The sequence below is a fragment of the Lagenorhynchus albirostris genome, chromosome 4, assembly GCF_949774975.1.
Source record: "Lagenorhynchus albirostris chromosome 4, mLagAlb1.1, whole genome shotgun sequence".
Classification (NCBI taxonomy): domain Eukaryota; kingdom Metazoa; phylum Chordata; class Mammalia; order Artiodactyla; family Delphinidae; genus Lagenorhynchus; species Lagenorhynchus albirostris.
Window position 1 is genome coordinate 97378509 of NC_083098.1, and position 16258 is coordinate 97394766.

At 44.1% G+C, this 16258-nt stretch overlaps 1 protein-coding gene across 1 annotated transcript in view; it reads left to right on the plus strand.

The window, feature by feature from the left end:
• The first annotated feature begins 14582 nt into the window (after nt 1-14582).
• Nucleotides 14583-16258, plus strand: part of DHX15 (DEAH-box helicase 15) — a 52324-nt gene continuing 50648 nt past the window's right edge. The window contains exon 1 of the mRNA XM_060148417.1: nt 14583-14809. Within this exon, the coding sequence (XP_060004400.1) occupies nt 14739-14809 (71 nt within the window). The 5' untranslated portion in view covers nt 14583-14738. The remainder of the gene's footprint in view (nt 14810-16258) is intronic.

The following is a 16258-nucleotide window of genomic DNA, read 5'->3' on the forward strand; positions in this document are numbered from 1 at the left end:
CTCCTTCCATTCTGGTCTTTGTCCTAGTTTTTACATGCTCACACTCATTTCCTTCCTTACACATGTTCTTTTTTCTGCCTGGAATATTCTTACCAAGTTCTTAAAAGGCTGAGTTCCTCTTATCTGGGCTCAAATGCCAGCTTCTAAGAGAAGCTTTACTTAACCACCTTCTTGATGGAACCCATCATACGTCTAGCATCTCGAGTTACTTCCTATCATACTCTCCTGTGTTATTTTCTTCATAGCACTCATCAAAATTATCTTATTTGTTTCATGCTCATTGTTGGTTACCCTCCACTAGAATACAAGTGCCACAAGGAGAGGAATCTTTTTATGTTTTTGTCACTATAGCCTTAGCCTCTAGAATGGTTCTTGATATATAGGTGGTACTAAATAAATATTTGTTGAATGAATGAATTAATCAATGTACATATGAGGCTTTCAAGCTTTCTGATAATTAATCTAGAATTTGTTTGGAGGTTTTTCATATTGAAAATAAAGAAACCAACCTAGTATCTTAAATTGGGTTTCCTGGGAAGCAGACTCTGACCCTGAGATTAGCATGTAGGAAGTTTACTAGGGATTGCTTCAGGGATCAACACCAGCGGAAAGAAAAGAAAAGAAAGTAGAATTTGGCAGAGAGAAAAGTTTGGCTGTGTTAGTCCCCTAAAAGGTCTAAGTTGATCCTAATAGGAATTCCGAAGCTAGGGTAGCCCTCCTAATTTGGTCCAGATCATGACAGCTGGGACCAGGATTTATACTTCCATGATGTTCAGTCGTTAGACATAGGCTACCCTGGGGAGGAAGTACACTATTGGGATCAACTACAGACACTACCACTATAGTAGGTCTCAGTGCTGCAATTAATACTCATCATTTCCCTCCTCTACTGGCTGTCTATTTTCCCCTCACCCTCAGCTAGCACCTCTGGTGCTCCTGGTGGCTTACCTGGTAGTATGACCCAGACCCTCAACTCTTAAAGAGTCTGAGTCCCTGGTCACAATGCTGTTCTCAGTCTGTAGCTGCTACACTGGTCTATTTATTACCAAAACTGAACAAGAGAGTACCAAGAGATGCTCAAATGGATCACCCAGGTGGAAAACATATTCTTTTTTGCCCCTATTGTCTAACAGCAGTCTTACCTCTTCCTGGTGACTAGGGCCAATTATTCCTGCCAGGATGGTGATTCCTCTTCTTGTCCTCCGACACCTTGGCAGGAGGAGCTTAAAGAGCCCAGCTGGCAGCCATGGTGGAAGTACTGCCTTCTAGCAACCAAGACTCTTGACTGTTCAGAACCTAGAGTTTCAGGAAAGGGAAGCACAAATTCCCCAAATGGATCAGTAGGAGTGAAGGAAAATGGGAGTACCCCCACTTGCACCTCTTGATTCCTAGGCCTATGTATTCTACCTCCTGGGGAAACAGCACCCTATAAGGGTCATTTATTTAGAATGTCCCCTGCATTGCACAGGACGGCATGCCATCTTCATAAGGTATTGGCTCTGAGCTGGCTCTTCTATCAGGCTAGTGGCTTCTGGGTATGGCGGTATGCGATGTGAACAGTGGATCTCACGGTATTATGCCTGTTCCAGCACTTCCTTTAATGTTAAGTGAGTCCCTTTGTGTGACACAGTAGTATGTGGAATCTTATGCTGGAGGATTAAACATTCTATATGTGCTTGGATAATGGTACTGGATGAGGGCTGGCAGGCAGGAAAGGCAAATCCACACCTAGAATATACATCTATCCTTGGGAAAGGGTAGATGGTATCCAAAGTAGTTAACTTGTCATCAGGTGGTTGCTTGGTCTCTTGGAGGTACTGTGCTGTTGGTTTCTGTTGTGAGAAGGTCAGACATTCAGTGGTGAGAGTAGGTCGATCACCCTTAAGAGGGACCTGTGCCATTGCATCCATGTATAGCTTCCATCCCTGCTACCACAGGAACTCCATTCATGTGCCCAAGATGCAAGCACTGGAGTGGCTGATGACAGAGGCTGGCTTGTATCAACTGGATATGTGTTTTTGTAGTACGTCTTCTATGATGGATGTTCTCTGATGGTCATTAACATGTGAAATAAGGATCTTCACACTCTATGCTCACTTCCATATGTTCAACCACATGGCTTTACCCTTGTCTTTGCTGTTCCCCAGTCTTCCAAGCTTTCCGCTTCTAAACCCCTGATCAGAGGGCCAAGCTATCCAGCACTGTCCATGAATCCCTGTGTATTCTAATTTCAGGCCACTTCTCTTTCCACATAAAGTAGCTGACCAGGTGGGAGGCATTCTCCTCACCGTCATCTTTCAAGACCATGTTGGGTGGGGCAGCAGTGCAGCCATCACCCCTTTCTAGCTTTCACCAACAAACTAAGGTGAGCCATTGGTGAATCAAGCTCAGGCTTTTTTTCCTGCATCAACTGATGATCAAAAATTCCCCCATGCAGTAAGAGATGTGAGCTGAGCAGTGGTATACTGGTAAATATTTAACAACTGGCTTTCTGAAAAGGAGAAAAAAAATCTGATTTATAACATTAGCTAATTTTCATAGTGTAAATACTTCCACTATGGTCAATTTCAAACCACCAATATGATGTCGACAAGATGGCAACCCTTCCTGAAAACAACAATGAGCTCTCATGAGCTGGTGCAGACTGGCTCCAGCACACCACTAAGTGCTGCATAACAGCACCTGCATGATGCTATGAGCTACCTGCATGCTATCTTCTCTTGCATCTTGCTTGTGCCCTCAGGTCTTGTTCACATTCAATGCTAGATGTACCTCTTCTACCTGGGTCTGCCCAGCTAATGCCTTGCAAAGTGTGATAGAAATATCTCATGAGGGGTAGTTCTGGTGTCATGGTCACTTGGTGTTCCATGGTGAGGCATTCATCTCTATCAGGGCCTAGTAGTATTCCAGGAGCTGTGTTTTCAAAGGTGTATAATTCTCTGTTGCAGTTGGCATGGCTTTGATCCAGAATTCTATGGATTTACATTGTGATTCTCCTATTGGGGCTTGTTATAAAATCTACATGTCATATTTTCCCACCACTGATACCCCTAATAGGTTCTGCTGGGCTGTGTGGTCCAAAAGGCCAATAGCTGCTTGCCCTGCAGCCTAGACCTGTTGCAGAGTCCTTTCCTGCTATGGACCCCACTGAAAAATGGCATCCTACTGTGTCACCAGGTATGTGAGTTGGAGCAGTACTTCTGGAAATATATTGCTTCTAGAACCTGAAGAGGTCTACCTGGCAGGCATTGTGCTGCCTTGCTCATGATGGGAGCTACAAAATGCAGTGATTTCTCTTTTACTTTAGAAGGGACGCCCCAGCATACTCAAGATCACTGGACTCTGAAAAAATACTAATGTGGCAGGCTCCTGAGTCTTTTCGAGTTCATCTCCCTTGAGGATGCATGTAAATTACCAAGACCTCCAATATCCTAGCAAATCGCTTGTTTTTTGATCCAACTAGCATGATGTCATCAATTTACTGGATCAGTGTGATACTCTGCAGGATGTCCAGCTGGTCCATGTCTCCTCAGACTATGTTATGACAGAGGACAAAGAGTTAACATAGCTTAAGGGCAAGGCCATAAATGGATATTGTCGCACATTCCAAAGGAATGTCAGTTATTTCTGATTCTTTTTTTGATAGGGGATAGAAAAAGAGTCGATTTGCCAGATCACTGGCCACATATCATATACCTGAGTCCCTACTAATCTGCTCTAGCAAAGATAGCATACTTGGCACAGCAGCTGCAATTGGGGATACTATTTGGTTAGATTTGTGATAGTCCATCGCCATTCTCCAGGATTTGTCTGGATTTTGTAGAGGCCAGACTGGTAAATTAAACAGAGGTATGATGGAAACCACCACCCATCTATCTCTTAGGTCTTCAAGGGAGGCAACCATATTTACCTTTTTTCTCTCAGTTTTTTTAAAATGTGAGTTGTAAAATACATACAGTTGGCCCCCCATATCCATAGGTTCTGCATCCACAAATTCAACCAATGGTGGATGGAAAATATTTGAAAAAAATTTCAAAAAGCAAAACTTGAATTTGCCACATTCTGGCAACTATTTGCATAGCATTTACATTGTATTTACAACAATTTACATAGCATTTACACTGTATTAGGTATTATAAGTAATCTAGAGATGATTTAAAATATACAGGAGGGGGCTTCCCTGGTGGCACAGTGGTTAGGAATCCACCTGCCAATGCAGGGGACACGGGTTCAAGCCCTGGTCCAGGAAGATCCCACATGCCAAGGAGCAACTAAGCCCGTGAGCCACAACTACTGAGCCTGCGCTCTAGAGCCTGCGAGACACAACTACTGAGCCCGCGTGCCCCAACTAGTGACAACCCGTGCGCCTAGAGCCTGTGTTCCACAACAGGAGAAGCCACCGCAATGAGAAGCCCGTGCACCACAACGAAGAGTAGCCCCCGCTTGCCGCAACTAGAGAAAGCCCACGCGCAGCGACCAGAGACCCAACACAGCCAAAAACAAAATAAATAAATAAATTTTTAAAAATTAGCATTGGTTTAAACTAATTAATTAAATAAAATATTCCAGAGGATGTGCGTAGGTTATATGCAAATATTACACCATTTTATATAAGGGATTTGAGCATCTGTGGATTTTGGTAGCCACAGAGATCCTGGAACTACTCCCCCTCGAATACCAAGGGATGACTGTATAACACGGAATTCACTGTTTCAGCCATTCATGAGGGTCCAGTTTGGAGGCATTTAGTACATTCAAATTGCTGTGCAACCTCCACCGCCATTAATCGCCACATCTCATTTCACTGAGCATAATGTCTTCAAGATTCATCTATATTGTAGACGGTCTGATTTTCACGCCTTATTAAGGTTAAATAAAATTCCATTGTATGTATAAACCAAATTTTCTCTGTCCATTCATCTATCAATGAACATTTGGGTTATTTCCACCTTGTGGCTATTGTGAAATAATGCTGCTATGAACATGGATGTACAAATGTCTGTTCAAGTCCCTGCTTTCAGTTGTTTTGGGTATATACCCAGAAGAGGAACTGCTGAATCATATGGTAATTCTATGTTTAATTTTTGGAGTACTTGTCATACTGTTTCCCATGGTGGCTGCACCATTTTACATTCCCAACAGCAATGCACAAGTGTTCCAATTTCTTGCCAACACTTGTTATATTCTTTTTTTTTTTTTAAAGAGCCACCTGGACACCATGTGCTTCTTTCTATTTTTTAGAAAATATTTATTTATTTGGTTGCACCAGGTCTTAGTTGCAGCGGGGGTGCTCCTTAGATGCAGTATGTGGGCTCCTTAGTTGTGGCATGTGAACTCCTAGTCGTGGCATGCATGTGGGATCTTCCCTGACCAGGGATCGAACCCAGGCCCCCTGCATTGGGAGCACCGAGTCTTATCCACTGGGCCACCAGGGAAGTCCCACACTTGTTATATTCTGTTTTTTTGTTTTTATAATCGGCATCCTAACAGGTGTAGAAGTGATTTCTTATTGTGATTTTGATTTGCATTTCCCTAATGATTAGTGATGCTGAGCATCTTTTTATGTGTTTATTGGGCATCTGTATATCTTTTTTTTGAGAAATGTCTATTCAAGTTCTTTACCCATTTTTTTAAGTGGGTTGTTTGTTTCTTGTTGTTTCCCTGAGTTGATTTTGTAACTGTTTTCTATTCATTGCAATTGTTCTTTGTTTCTTTTTTCACCTCCTCTTTTTCTGCCTTCTCAGGTTTTAATTGAACATTTTATATGATTTCGTCTTATCTCCTCTCTTAGCATATCAATTATACTTCCAAAAAAACTTAGTGGTAGCCTTAGACTTTTCAATATACATTTAAACTTATCTAAGTCCATCTTCAAATCACATTACACTGCTTCATGCATACTAAGTTATTACAGGTAACTCAGAATATCCCCAATTCCTCCCTCACATCCCTTATAACACTGCTGTCATTCATTTAACTTATCCATTTGCTATAACAAAATATAAATAAAATAAAATAAAAGATTTTATTTTACTTTTATTCCTTCTCTAATACTCTTCCATTCTTTATGTAGATCTGAGTTTCTGACCTATATCATTTCCTTTTCCCTGAAGAACTTGTTAATAATTTTTGCAAGGCATTCTTCATTTCTGTTACAATGTTTTTTACTTTTAGCATTTCCTTCTCATTCTTTTGTTAGAGTTTCCACTTCTCTACTTGTATTACCCTGCTTATGTTAATCTGCTCGTGCATGTTATCCATTTTTTCCATGAGAGCCCTTAGCATACTAATCAGAGTTATTTTAAATTCCCTGTCTGGTAATTCCAAAATCTGTGTCATATCTGATTCTGGTTCCAGTACTTGCTTTGTCTCTTCAGACTATGTTTTCTCTTGTTTTTTAAGCAAGCCTTGTAATTTTTTTCTTGAAAGCCAGCATGATGTATTGGGTAACAGGGACTGAAGTAAACAGTAGGTCTTTAGTGTGAGGTTTTATGTTAGTCTGGCAGAAGTTGGGCTGTGTTTAATGTTTACTGTACCTGTAGGTGCTAGAGGTTTCAAATTCCTCTGTTGTCCTTATTTAGTCTTCCAGGTTGACTGTGGTTTCCCTATGGAATCGTCCTCAGTTTGAGTCCTCATCCTGCAGCTCTTTCAGTGCTAATCGTGTTATACTGTTACACTGCAACCCTGCTGGGGTGGTGGTAAGGAGTGGGCAGGCGATGTGTTCTCTAATCTTATCACTGAATCTATCTTCTAATGGGCCTGTGTTCCTGAGCTGTGACCTTCACAAGCCTTAGCTTTTTTTTTTACACCCTTAGATAAAACAGGAAGGCTAGAAGGGGTTGGAGTGGGAGAAATGCCCTCCACCCAGGTGGGAAACCTCTGGTAAGAGCCTTTTTCTCTCCTGGAAAGTAAGCTCTTGCTATGGAGAATGTTCTGGGCGTATTTCACAATGGTTGCTCTTCCCCATCTCTTCCGGTGCCACAAGAGTATCTTTCTTGGCTCTTTATTGTGAAAACTTTGTGGGATTCCTGGAGGTAAAACCCACTGGAGTGTGAAAGTCCACCTAAGACTGAGGCCCACAAGAGTTTTTCACTGTCTAGATAGTCCCCACTCAGCCATTAGCAATTTGTCAAAATGACCATTGAGGTGAGCGTTCCAACCAGGTATGGCTCCAGTGGCTTCTGCTCCAGGTAATCACATCTTTGCTATGACTCTTTGAACTTGCCTGTCTCTCCAGAGTTCAGGGTGGCAGTTTACCCTGCAACCTCAGTTTTCTAATGGTTTCAAGAAAAGCCATTGGCTTTCAGTTTGTTCAGCTTTTTCTTCTAAGAACGGGAGTGATAACTTCTAAGCTCTTTACATGCTGGTTGTGTAAGTGGAAATTCCTCCCCAGGTTGTTCTTTATTTAGTATCTTGGCTGAGATGGGGGGGATGGTTTCATAAGCCTCTACTTGGCATTTGCCACTATGATAGCTCTTATTCCTTACAGGCCAAAAATTCAATATGGGGGGCTGTGCAAACTACCAAGGATGTCTATTCTTAAGTGTATTGATACATTTATGGACTGGGGACATGACAAGTGGGTGTGTTTGAGGATCCAGGAAAACTGCTACAAGCTGGACCTGGGCCAGACCTCCATTCCAGGCTCCCATCTGTCCCCACTCTAACGGAGTCCATACAGGCACTTGGAGTCTCTCAGTGTCAATGTCAGTTCAGGTTCTATATCCAATTGTCCTTGAAATGTTTGGGTACTCTCTTTTCCCCAGTGTATGGCTACATAAGCAAATGGCTACAGACCCCTTAAGGAAAGGACTCGGGGAATGACTACTGAATACACTGTTACGGTGTTGTAGAGTTCTTTCTCCTAGGAACATATTTCTCCCTTAATTAATGTGTTCCAGGTCCAAAAACCGGTTGTAAACCCAAAACTAAAATGGAGTCACTTATGTTAGGGACAAAATGGAGTTGGCTAATTCGGGTTCATTAAAGAAAAATGAAACTTAACGTTACCTAACATAAGTTGCAGGAATTTACAGCTCTTCTCAGAAATCAGCAGAGGATGCGGGTCAGTCCCCAAATGCCAAGTCTATTCATGCCATCTTTGGATTTCCTTGTTCCTCTGACTCCCTACCCTGACCAAAATAAGGAAGAAGACCACCAGGCAACCAATCAGCTGAAAAGTCCAAATAACTTCTGCATTTACCCTCCCAAAAACCCTTTAGTCTGTGAGCAACTCAGAATTCATTGCTCTGGTAGCCCTGAGTGTCCCACCTTGCAGGTCAAAAGCCTTTCAATAAACTCATCTTTCTGCTTTGTTTTACTCAGTGTGAAGAATTTGGTTTTTGACATAGTTCAGGTCCAGAAACTGGGCAAATTTTCACTGGGGCAACTTTCTTTAACCTCTTGATCTTGCATCCTTGATTTATTTTGGTTGTTCAGATTGAGGGCTTCCTTTGATGGTTGTCCATCCATTTTGCCCTAGATGCCTTGTTCTATTTACCATCTCCATAATTCTGTGGGTCAGGCCCCCTTGACTGCACTCCTACCTTATAGCATCCACTTGGTTTCGGATGTTTAAATGCCACCATAAGATCTCTGTGTTACAGGGTGCTATCATCTCTACCTCTCTCGGGAAGCCCAGCTCTGAAATGTCATCTTCTATCTTCAGCCCTGGACTACGATGACAGCCACCACTGAAGTTATGAGTGATGATGATGCCTCTTACCAGAAATTCCTTTTCGATTTGCTAAGTGGTGTGTCCTCTGAACTTTTCTGTGGAATATATTCATCTGCTGAGTTTTCCAGCTTTATGTAAGTATTTTCGCTCTAGCATGTTCACTTACCTGAGCTGTTTAATCACCCCTTACACTGTCAACCACAGCAGTTCCGGCATTTCTACCTTACTTGATGTAGTTTGGGCCATTGTTTTTGCCATGCTTCTAGATGACATCTTGAGTGTGTTCACGCCATCACCTGGGGTTCTTGCGCGAACCCGTATCCTGGGAGAGTACACCCAAATTGATAAATTCTCCCTCATTGGACTTTATGTTCCACCTCCCTCTTCTCTTTTTATCCAGAACCTTCAGAATTCAATCACATGCATACTTCCCTGGCTTCTGTTGGTACTTGTTGCGTAGGTTCTACAGCTTCTTTGGGGTTGCTTTCCAATATTATCAGCCTTAGAATGTCTGTGGAATATCATATATCGTGACTTAATTCTAATCATTGCCTAGTGATCGGCAGGTAATGTGGGGGGTGCATCCTGAGGGAGGTGCATGTTATCCTGCACAGAAGGCCTCTCATTATCTCACAAGGAAGGAGCACTAGCTTTTAATAGGAAGTAGTGGGGCATTTTGGCAGGCTCAGTAGGTTGTAGAGAATTTAGGGTTCGAGATTTTTCATGTATATCGACCTAAATGTCTTCATCCCATGTGTCAGGGTCCCACTCTTTCCCAACCAGGGATCTACCCTTGAAATATCATGCCTGCCTAAATGGACAGTTTAATCTTCTTTGGAAGTTTCCACTTGGCTTTCTGTTACTGTTACATTTAAGTCCTGGGATCTGTCCTCAGTTTTCTCTGTCTTCCCACTGCAGGAGATGAGAACCTCTTTACATGCTCCCAGAAGATCTTCTGGCTTCCATACTGAGCTTTGACTTGCAGATTAATCATACTCAGCCTTTCATTATCTCTCTTCAAAGTATCAAGTCTACTTAGCAATAGCCAATCAAATCCCAATGGTCTTACAGTATAGATACTATTTCCCCTATACTTTGGCAACAGTGCCTGATCTTTCCCCGTACACCACAGTTGAAAGCTTTAACAATTGCCCTGTTTTCTTGTGGTAGCTATGTTCCACCTGCCACTGATTCATTGCCAGCCAATGAAATTGGCGGCCAACTCCAAAATTCAATCATAGTGTCTTCTTTCTTGGACCATTCCTGGCACCAAAGCTTTTAGGTCAGGTTCCATGAAAAGTAGACTCTGAAGCAAAGATTAGTGTTCTGGGAGTTTATTAAGGAGTACACTAGTGGAAGGAAAGGCATAAAAGTAGGATCAGACAGAGGGAAAAATTAGGCTGTGATGCTGTCGTATAATAAAGAATTTGACTGGTTTTGTCCCTGGTTCCTGGGAGGCAACTTCTAAACCATTGGAATTTCCCACGGGATAGGAGTGAGTTTGTTATTTATGGTGGGTCCTCGGACCACACCTGAGTTTACGCTAATGAGATGATTTAGGATGAGGGTTGGTCATGCCAGAAAGACCAACCATGTGATAAAAGAGTTGAGGCTTTCAGCCATGTGACATCAGCCTAGGTTCTGGACCTCTAGGGAGGGGAAGGGGACTGAAGATTGAGTTCCATCATGGGGCCAGTGATTCAATCAATTATGGCTGTGTAATGAAACCCCAATAAAAACTCAGGACACTGAAGCTCAGTGGAACTTCCTGGTTTGTGAACAACACCTTGATGTATCAGGAGGGTGATGTGTCCTAATTCCACAGAGAGAGGGCACAGAAGCTCTGTGTTTAGGACCCTCCCAGGCTTTACCCTATGTATCTCTTCATTTGGCTGATTCTGATTTGTATACTTTATAATAAAATTATAATCATAAGTATAGCACTTTCTTGAGTTCTGTGAATCATTATTCCAGCAACTGAACCTGAGTAGGTTGTGGGAAACCCCAAATTTGTAGCCAGTTGGTCAGAAGTACAGGTGGCCTTTTGGTCCCTGAGCTTGTGGATGGCATCTGGAGTAAGGGCAGTCTTACTGGAGACTGTGCCCTTAAATCATGGCATCTGAGTTAACTCTGGGTGGTTAGTGGCCAAAATGCATGGTGGTACAAGAGACACCATCATAAATAATAACAGCCTCAGCTGATCCCATAGGGAGCTCTGATGCACCAAAGCTCACGGTTATTCCTAGTTACGTAAAGGGATCAGGTGTTTATACCTCCACAACGTCTTCAGGCTGCCCTTGGGCAGCTTTCTTTCTTTCTTTCTTTATTTAGCTGTGTTGCTTCTTAGTTGCAGCATGCAGGACCTTTGTTGCAGTGTTTGGGCTCTTTGTTTGGCGCACGGGCTTCTCTCTAGTTGCGGTGCATGGGCTCCAGAGGGTGCAGGCTCAGTAGTTGTGGTGTGTGGGCTTCTCTAGCTGTGGTGTGTGGGCTCCAGAGTGTGCAGGCTCAGTACTTGCAGCGCATGGGCTTAGTTGCCCCGCGGCATGTGGGATCTTAGTTCCGTGATCAGGGATTGAACTTGCGTACCCCGCACTGGAAGGTAGATTCTTAACCACTGGACCACCAGGGAAGTCCCAGGCAGCTCTCTTTAACCAAGGAAATTCCTGAAGGGAGCAGACAGTTGAGTACCGTCTGCAAGTAGCACTCCTAGAAACTGAGGGATGTCTTTTATTCTTGAATCAGAACTTCCATGGCAAGTCATAGTGCCCACTACACTTTGTTACAGTTTCTATTAAATGGTAGAGAGAGGACAGGGTGATTAAAAGCACTACTGAAGATTGTTTTGAATTTGTAAGCATTTTGCAACTAAAGAGAATTCAAAAAGAGAGATTGGCCGGTTGATCCTGGCAAATCCTCACAAGTGATCATATTTTCCCAATTAAGTCTTTTTGATGTCTTCCTATTACTCTTGGGAAGGATAGTCTTAATATCCTTAGCAGACAACTCAAGCTCTGTGTGAAACGGCCCCTTCTTGCATCTGCAGGATCACGTCTTCCTCATCTCATTGCACTTATGTTCTCTCTGTCTGTGAATTGCACCTGACTTTTGAAAGTTTCAGGGCCTTTGCACAGGCTGCTTCCTCTGCTTGGAAATGCTTTCTTACCTCTTTGACTGACCAATTTGTACTGCTTATTCTTGTCTTTGTTTAAATGTCCCTTTCTCAGAGAGGTCTTCCCTAACCTTCACTCTAGATAAGGGCCACTTGTTATATGCTCTCACAGTGTCTGTTCCCTTTGCATGGCCTAAAAACACTTACCAGATATAGTTACCTGTGTATTTATCTGTTTAATGCCTGCCTCTCTCCCTCTGATAAGTGTCATAAAGGCAGGAACTATGGCTATTTTGTTCTTCTCTTTTTCCCAGCACTTAACTCAATGCCTGACATGGGAGTTTAATAAATATTTGTTGAGTGAATAAGTAAATGAAGTAATTAAGGCATAGATAATAGTGACAAAGTGCAGTGGTTAATCATGTGGCTCTGGAGACAGAGTGGGTTCAAGTCTTTTAAATCCTGACTCGTTCATTGAGAGCTCTGTAAACGCGTCCTCCCCTTTGACAATGTAGAAACTTATCATTTCACATTGAGTCTGTCTGACTGGGGAAACTTATCCTCAATAACCAAACCCTAGGAGAATAATGTGGAATAAGAATACCTATTTATCAGCAGCACTACCGTGTACCCCTTAAGCACACAGACTGTTCTGGGATGAATCCAAAACTGTCATCTTGGCCACAATACTCAGCTTCTTGGTGCACCAGTTTCCTCACCTGTAAACAAGTCTAACTCATAGCACCCAGCTTAAAGTTCTGTAAGGATCTGATAGGTTAATATATATAAGAAACAGTTTGTGGGACCCAGTATATGTGTGTGTTATATGTGTTAGCTAATATTATTTATTAAGTTAGGTTGGGAGACACCTCTGGCTTGACACCTGGAGCTGGTTAGCTGCGTAAGACATTCCCTCTAGGTGAGTAAAGTCATGCCATAGACCAAATAATAGACTGGAGAGTTGTCTGGTAGAGTAAGAGTAAAGGAAATCTCCTCTGGCAACATTTCTGGCAAGCTGTAGGGGAGCTGGTGGATAGCTCTTCTCTATTCTAGGGACCATTCTGCCTGAAAATCCAGGGTGAGTCATTCAGATCCAGAACTCTATCCCTCCTCACAGAGAGTGTAAACATCCTGGCAGATTCTGGCCCTTTGCTCCCCTGTTGTAGATTCCAGAAAGGCCACTATCCTTAGAGAAATACAGCCTCTCTTCAGTCATTCAGGTCACAACACAATTGATTAGGTTACAGTTTTCTTTAAATATACACTAGACCCAAGGAAGAAGTCTTATCACTTTGATTTCAGTTCCTCCTTTACCAAGTTTCCTTGCACATTTATGACAGGCTGATGCCTCTTAGGGTGGAGCATTTCTGCAGGTAGAATTCTAAGCTTTTCCTTCATTGTTTCTCCAAAATTTTAGAGCACTTTATAGTATCCCTCAAACTGGGAACCTGGAGACCTGAGCCTGGAAATGTGAGAGTGAAATCTGGATTTTAATTCTGACATTGACACTAACTGGTGAACCTGGTCATCACAGGGCTTAGATTTCCTCATTTGGAAAATGAAGCAGAAAGAGAAGATCAGCTGGAAACCCTTCCAGGTTTACAATTCAGTGATTATACATCATGATCTCCAACAAAAGTCAATATGCTGTTAATGTACTTTTAGGGTAGAAAGTTATACTGGGTATTTTGTAAGTGAAGATACTCACTTTTCTTTGGGCTGACTTTGGAATGTGGATTTTGTACAAAAAAAATAAAAGAATTCTCTTTATAAGCTGCAATTGTAGAGTTGTATTTAACCTTAGAGATTGCAATTCTGAGGACTGGATAAGAACCCTAATATGGTCTTCCAGGGCATCCAAATGACCACTGCGCCAACTACATAGATCACCCGGCTTGGGCTGGTTCACAGATCTTTTTCTTGTGTGCTTTTCTGGGAATGAATGCAACTGAGCAAGCAGATAGGTTCTGGGGGGAGAGAGTCACAAAAGTCATAAAGTCATTCTATCCCAACAATTTGCTATGGCTTTAGGGACAGCCCTAATGGCTGTGTGACATAACCTCTCTCAGTCTTGGTGTTCACATCTATTAAATAACACCTACTTTGCAGGGTTACTGTAAGAATGAGAATAGAAGTAGGGTTAACAGCGTGGAAGCACATAATATGCACACAGGAAAAAGTTATGCCCTTACTGCCAATTTTCCCTATTCCAGTAAAAACATCAATAGGTTGAGTGCAATCTGTCCGTGCTTGGTAAAAAGAGGCAAAATGTTAAATCAACTATAGTATAAAATAAACATTAAAAAAAAAAGGCAAAATGCATTTTGGTAAGTCTTGACATTTTCTCACCTCAGTTTTCCCACTGCAGTTGAGAATGTCTGGTCAGTGGCTTCAAGTGCTAGATCAGGAGTTTTAGTTGGGTACCAATCCTGGCTCTGTCCCTTATCAGCTGTATAATCTCGATTAGTTTTTCAACCTCTGTGGGTCTCAGATTCCCCTAATGCCAGGGTAATACAGATGGATAGGATTTCCTAACTAGCATTAGACTTCCTCTTCTCTCAATTTCCTAAATCGGAGGGCCGTGAAGGGGCCAAGGGCCCAACCCGCCTAGCACCCGCCCAGAGGGCGGGAAGTGCCTGCCAGGCGGAGGGCGGAATAAGGGCGGGTCAACGAGGCGGTGGGCGGGGCTTGAGTTCCCGCCTCCTATGCGTGCGCGCGCACCACGTACGCACGCACGCACGCACGCACAGCATACCGCGGAAGCGCGCGCGCAGGCCCAGCCCTCATCGCCGCCGCCATTTTAGCTCTTGGTTCCGGCCGCACGGTGTAGGCTGTTGTAGCGGGAGGGGTGGGGGTCCTCCAGAGTTTTGTAGCTGCCTTCGACTGCACCGATAGAGCCGCTAGGTTCTCTTTTTTTCTTCCTTCGTAACCACCCGCTCGAAGAGTCCGAAGATGTCTAAGCGACACCGGTTGGACCTGGGGGAGGATTATCCCTCCGGCAAGAAGCGTGCGGGGACCGATGGGTAAGCCAGGCCGGGGGCGCGAGGCAGGGGCTCAGGCTTTGTTGGGGTCCCGGCCGGGAGCGGGCCAGGGAGGGCTAGGCCGAGCGGGCCACGGGCCCTGACTCTTTTGTTTTCTTCTGGGCTCGGGTCACTGGCGGCGGGGCGCGGGAGAGCGGACCCCCAGGCGTTCGGCCCAGCAAGGGCGCGGGGAGCTGAGTGGCGCGGTGGCCGCCCGGCCCAGTCGGGAGAGCGGAGAGGCCTGTCGTGGCCAGTAGGGTGCCTCCTCCCCGGGCGGAGTCGAGCAAGAGTCACTTTGAGGGGAGCGGACGGGAGGGAACCGCGGACCTCGTGGCCTGGGCTCCTGGTAAGGCCTGGAGCCTGGGGAGAGGGTGGGGGAGGGCGCGGCGGGAGTAATCGTTTCCAAGGGCACCAGGTACTTCTCAGCCAGCGGGGTCGGGGAGAGGACCTTGGGGGGCGGCTGGGCGCCCAGCAAGGGGAGAAGCGGAGGCCGGAAAGTGAGCGAAGCGCGTGGATTCTTGTGTAGGCTGGGGTGGAGGTGCTGGGAGTAGAGTGAGGCGTGCGGACGAGGAGTTCTCGGGGGAGGGGAGAGTAGAGGGCCAGCCGGGAGAAAGGAAAATGTGGAGTATACCTGATGGGCTGGAGGGCTGGTGGTTTGGAGACGCGGAGTTTATACTTTGGCGGGAGAGTGCGTGCCTCGGTCCATTCAAACACTTCAAAGTAGATACTAGGCAAACTTCCGCTCTCTGCCCACGCTCCCGCCATCTCCTTTATTTCCTGCTTTGGCCAAAACAGTAGTTATTGGGCATCCCCGGGATAGCAATTAGAAGGCATTCTTTTTTTCCAATAAATTCTTGTTTTCTGTGTCCCTCCCCGGCCCTCGTTCCTAGGTAGCTTTTGAAACGAGAAGACCCTTTTCAAAAGTTTTTAGTGTTTACGGCAAAGTATCGCCCGTCGGGAGGTTGCTTGGGAGTTGAAGTAGACCACGCCCGTGGTGTTTCAGATTCCTTTCTACTTACCTCTTCTTAAAGGTGCAGAGGAATTTAACAGTTAACCTTAGCAATTGCATCAAAATCATTTCTTGTCCAGTGTGTACTTTTCGTTCCTGAAGTACAGAGGTTTATTTGGATAATTCAGGCAGAGACATGAAAGTCTGAATATCTTCAATACTTTGCATAATTTTGCATTTTAGTGCGTGTGTACGTGTGCAGAATCACTGTGTCAAGTCTGTATAACTTTTGTTCACTCAGAGTCCTTTCTTTCGGTTGATTGAGGTGTCTGTGTCTGAGGAGTATAAGCCAGGATAGGGTATACTTTTTGGTGGCTTTCCGTATATTGAATATGGAAAGCATAAATATATAACAGTTTAATCGTGTACATTTTTTAGTTTACAGTGTTCTGTGTCAGCTTTCTCTCCCTGACCCCAACACACACAGCAGAACTTGAGCACAT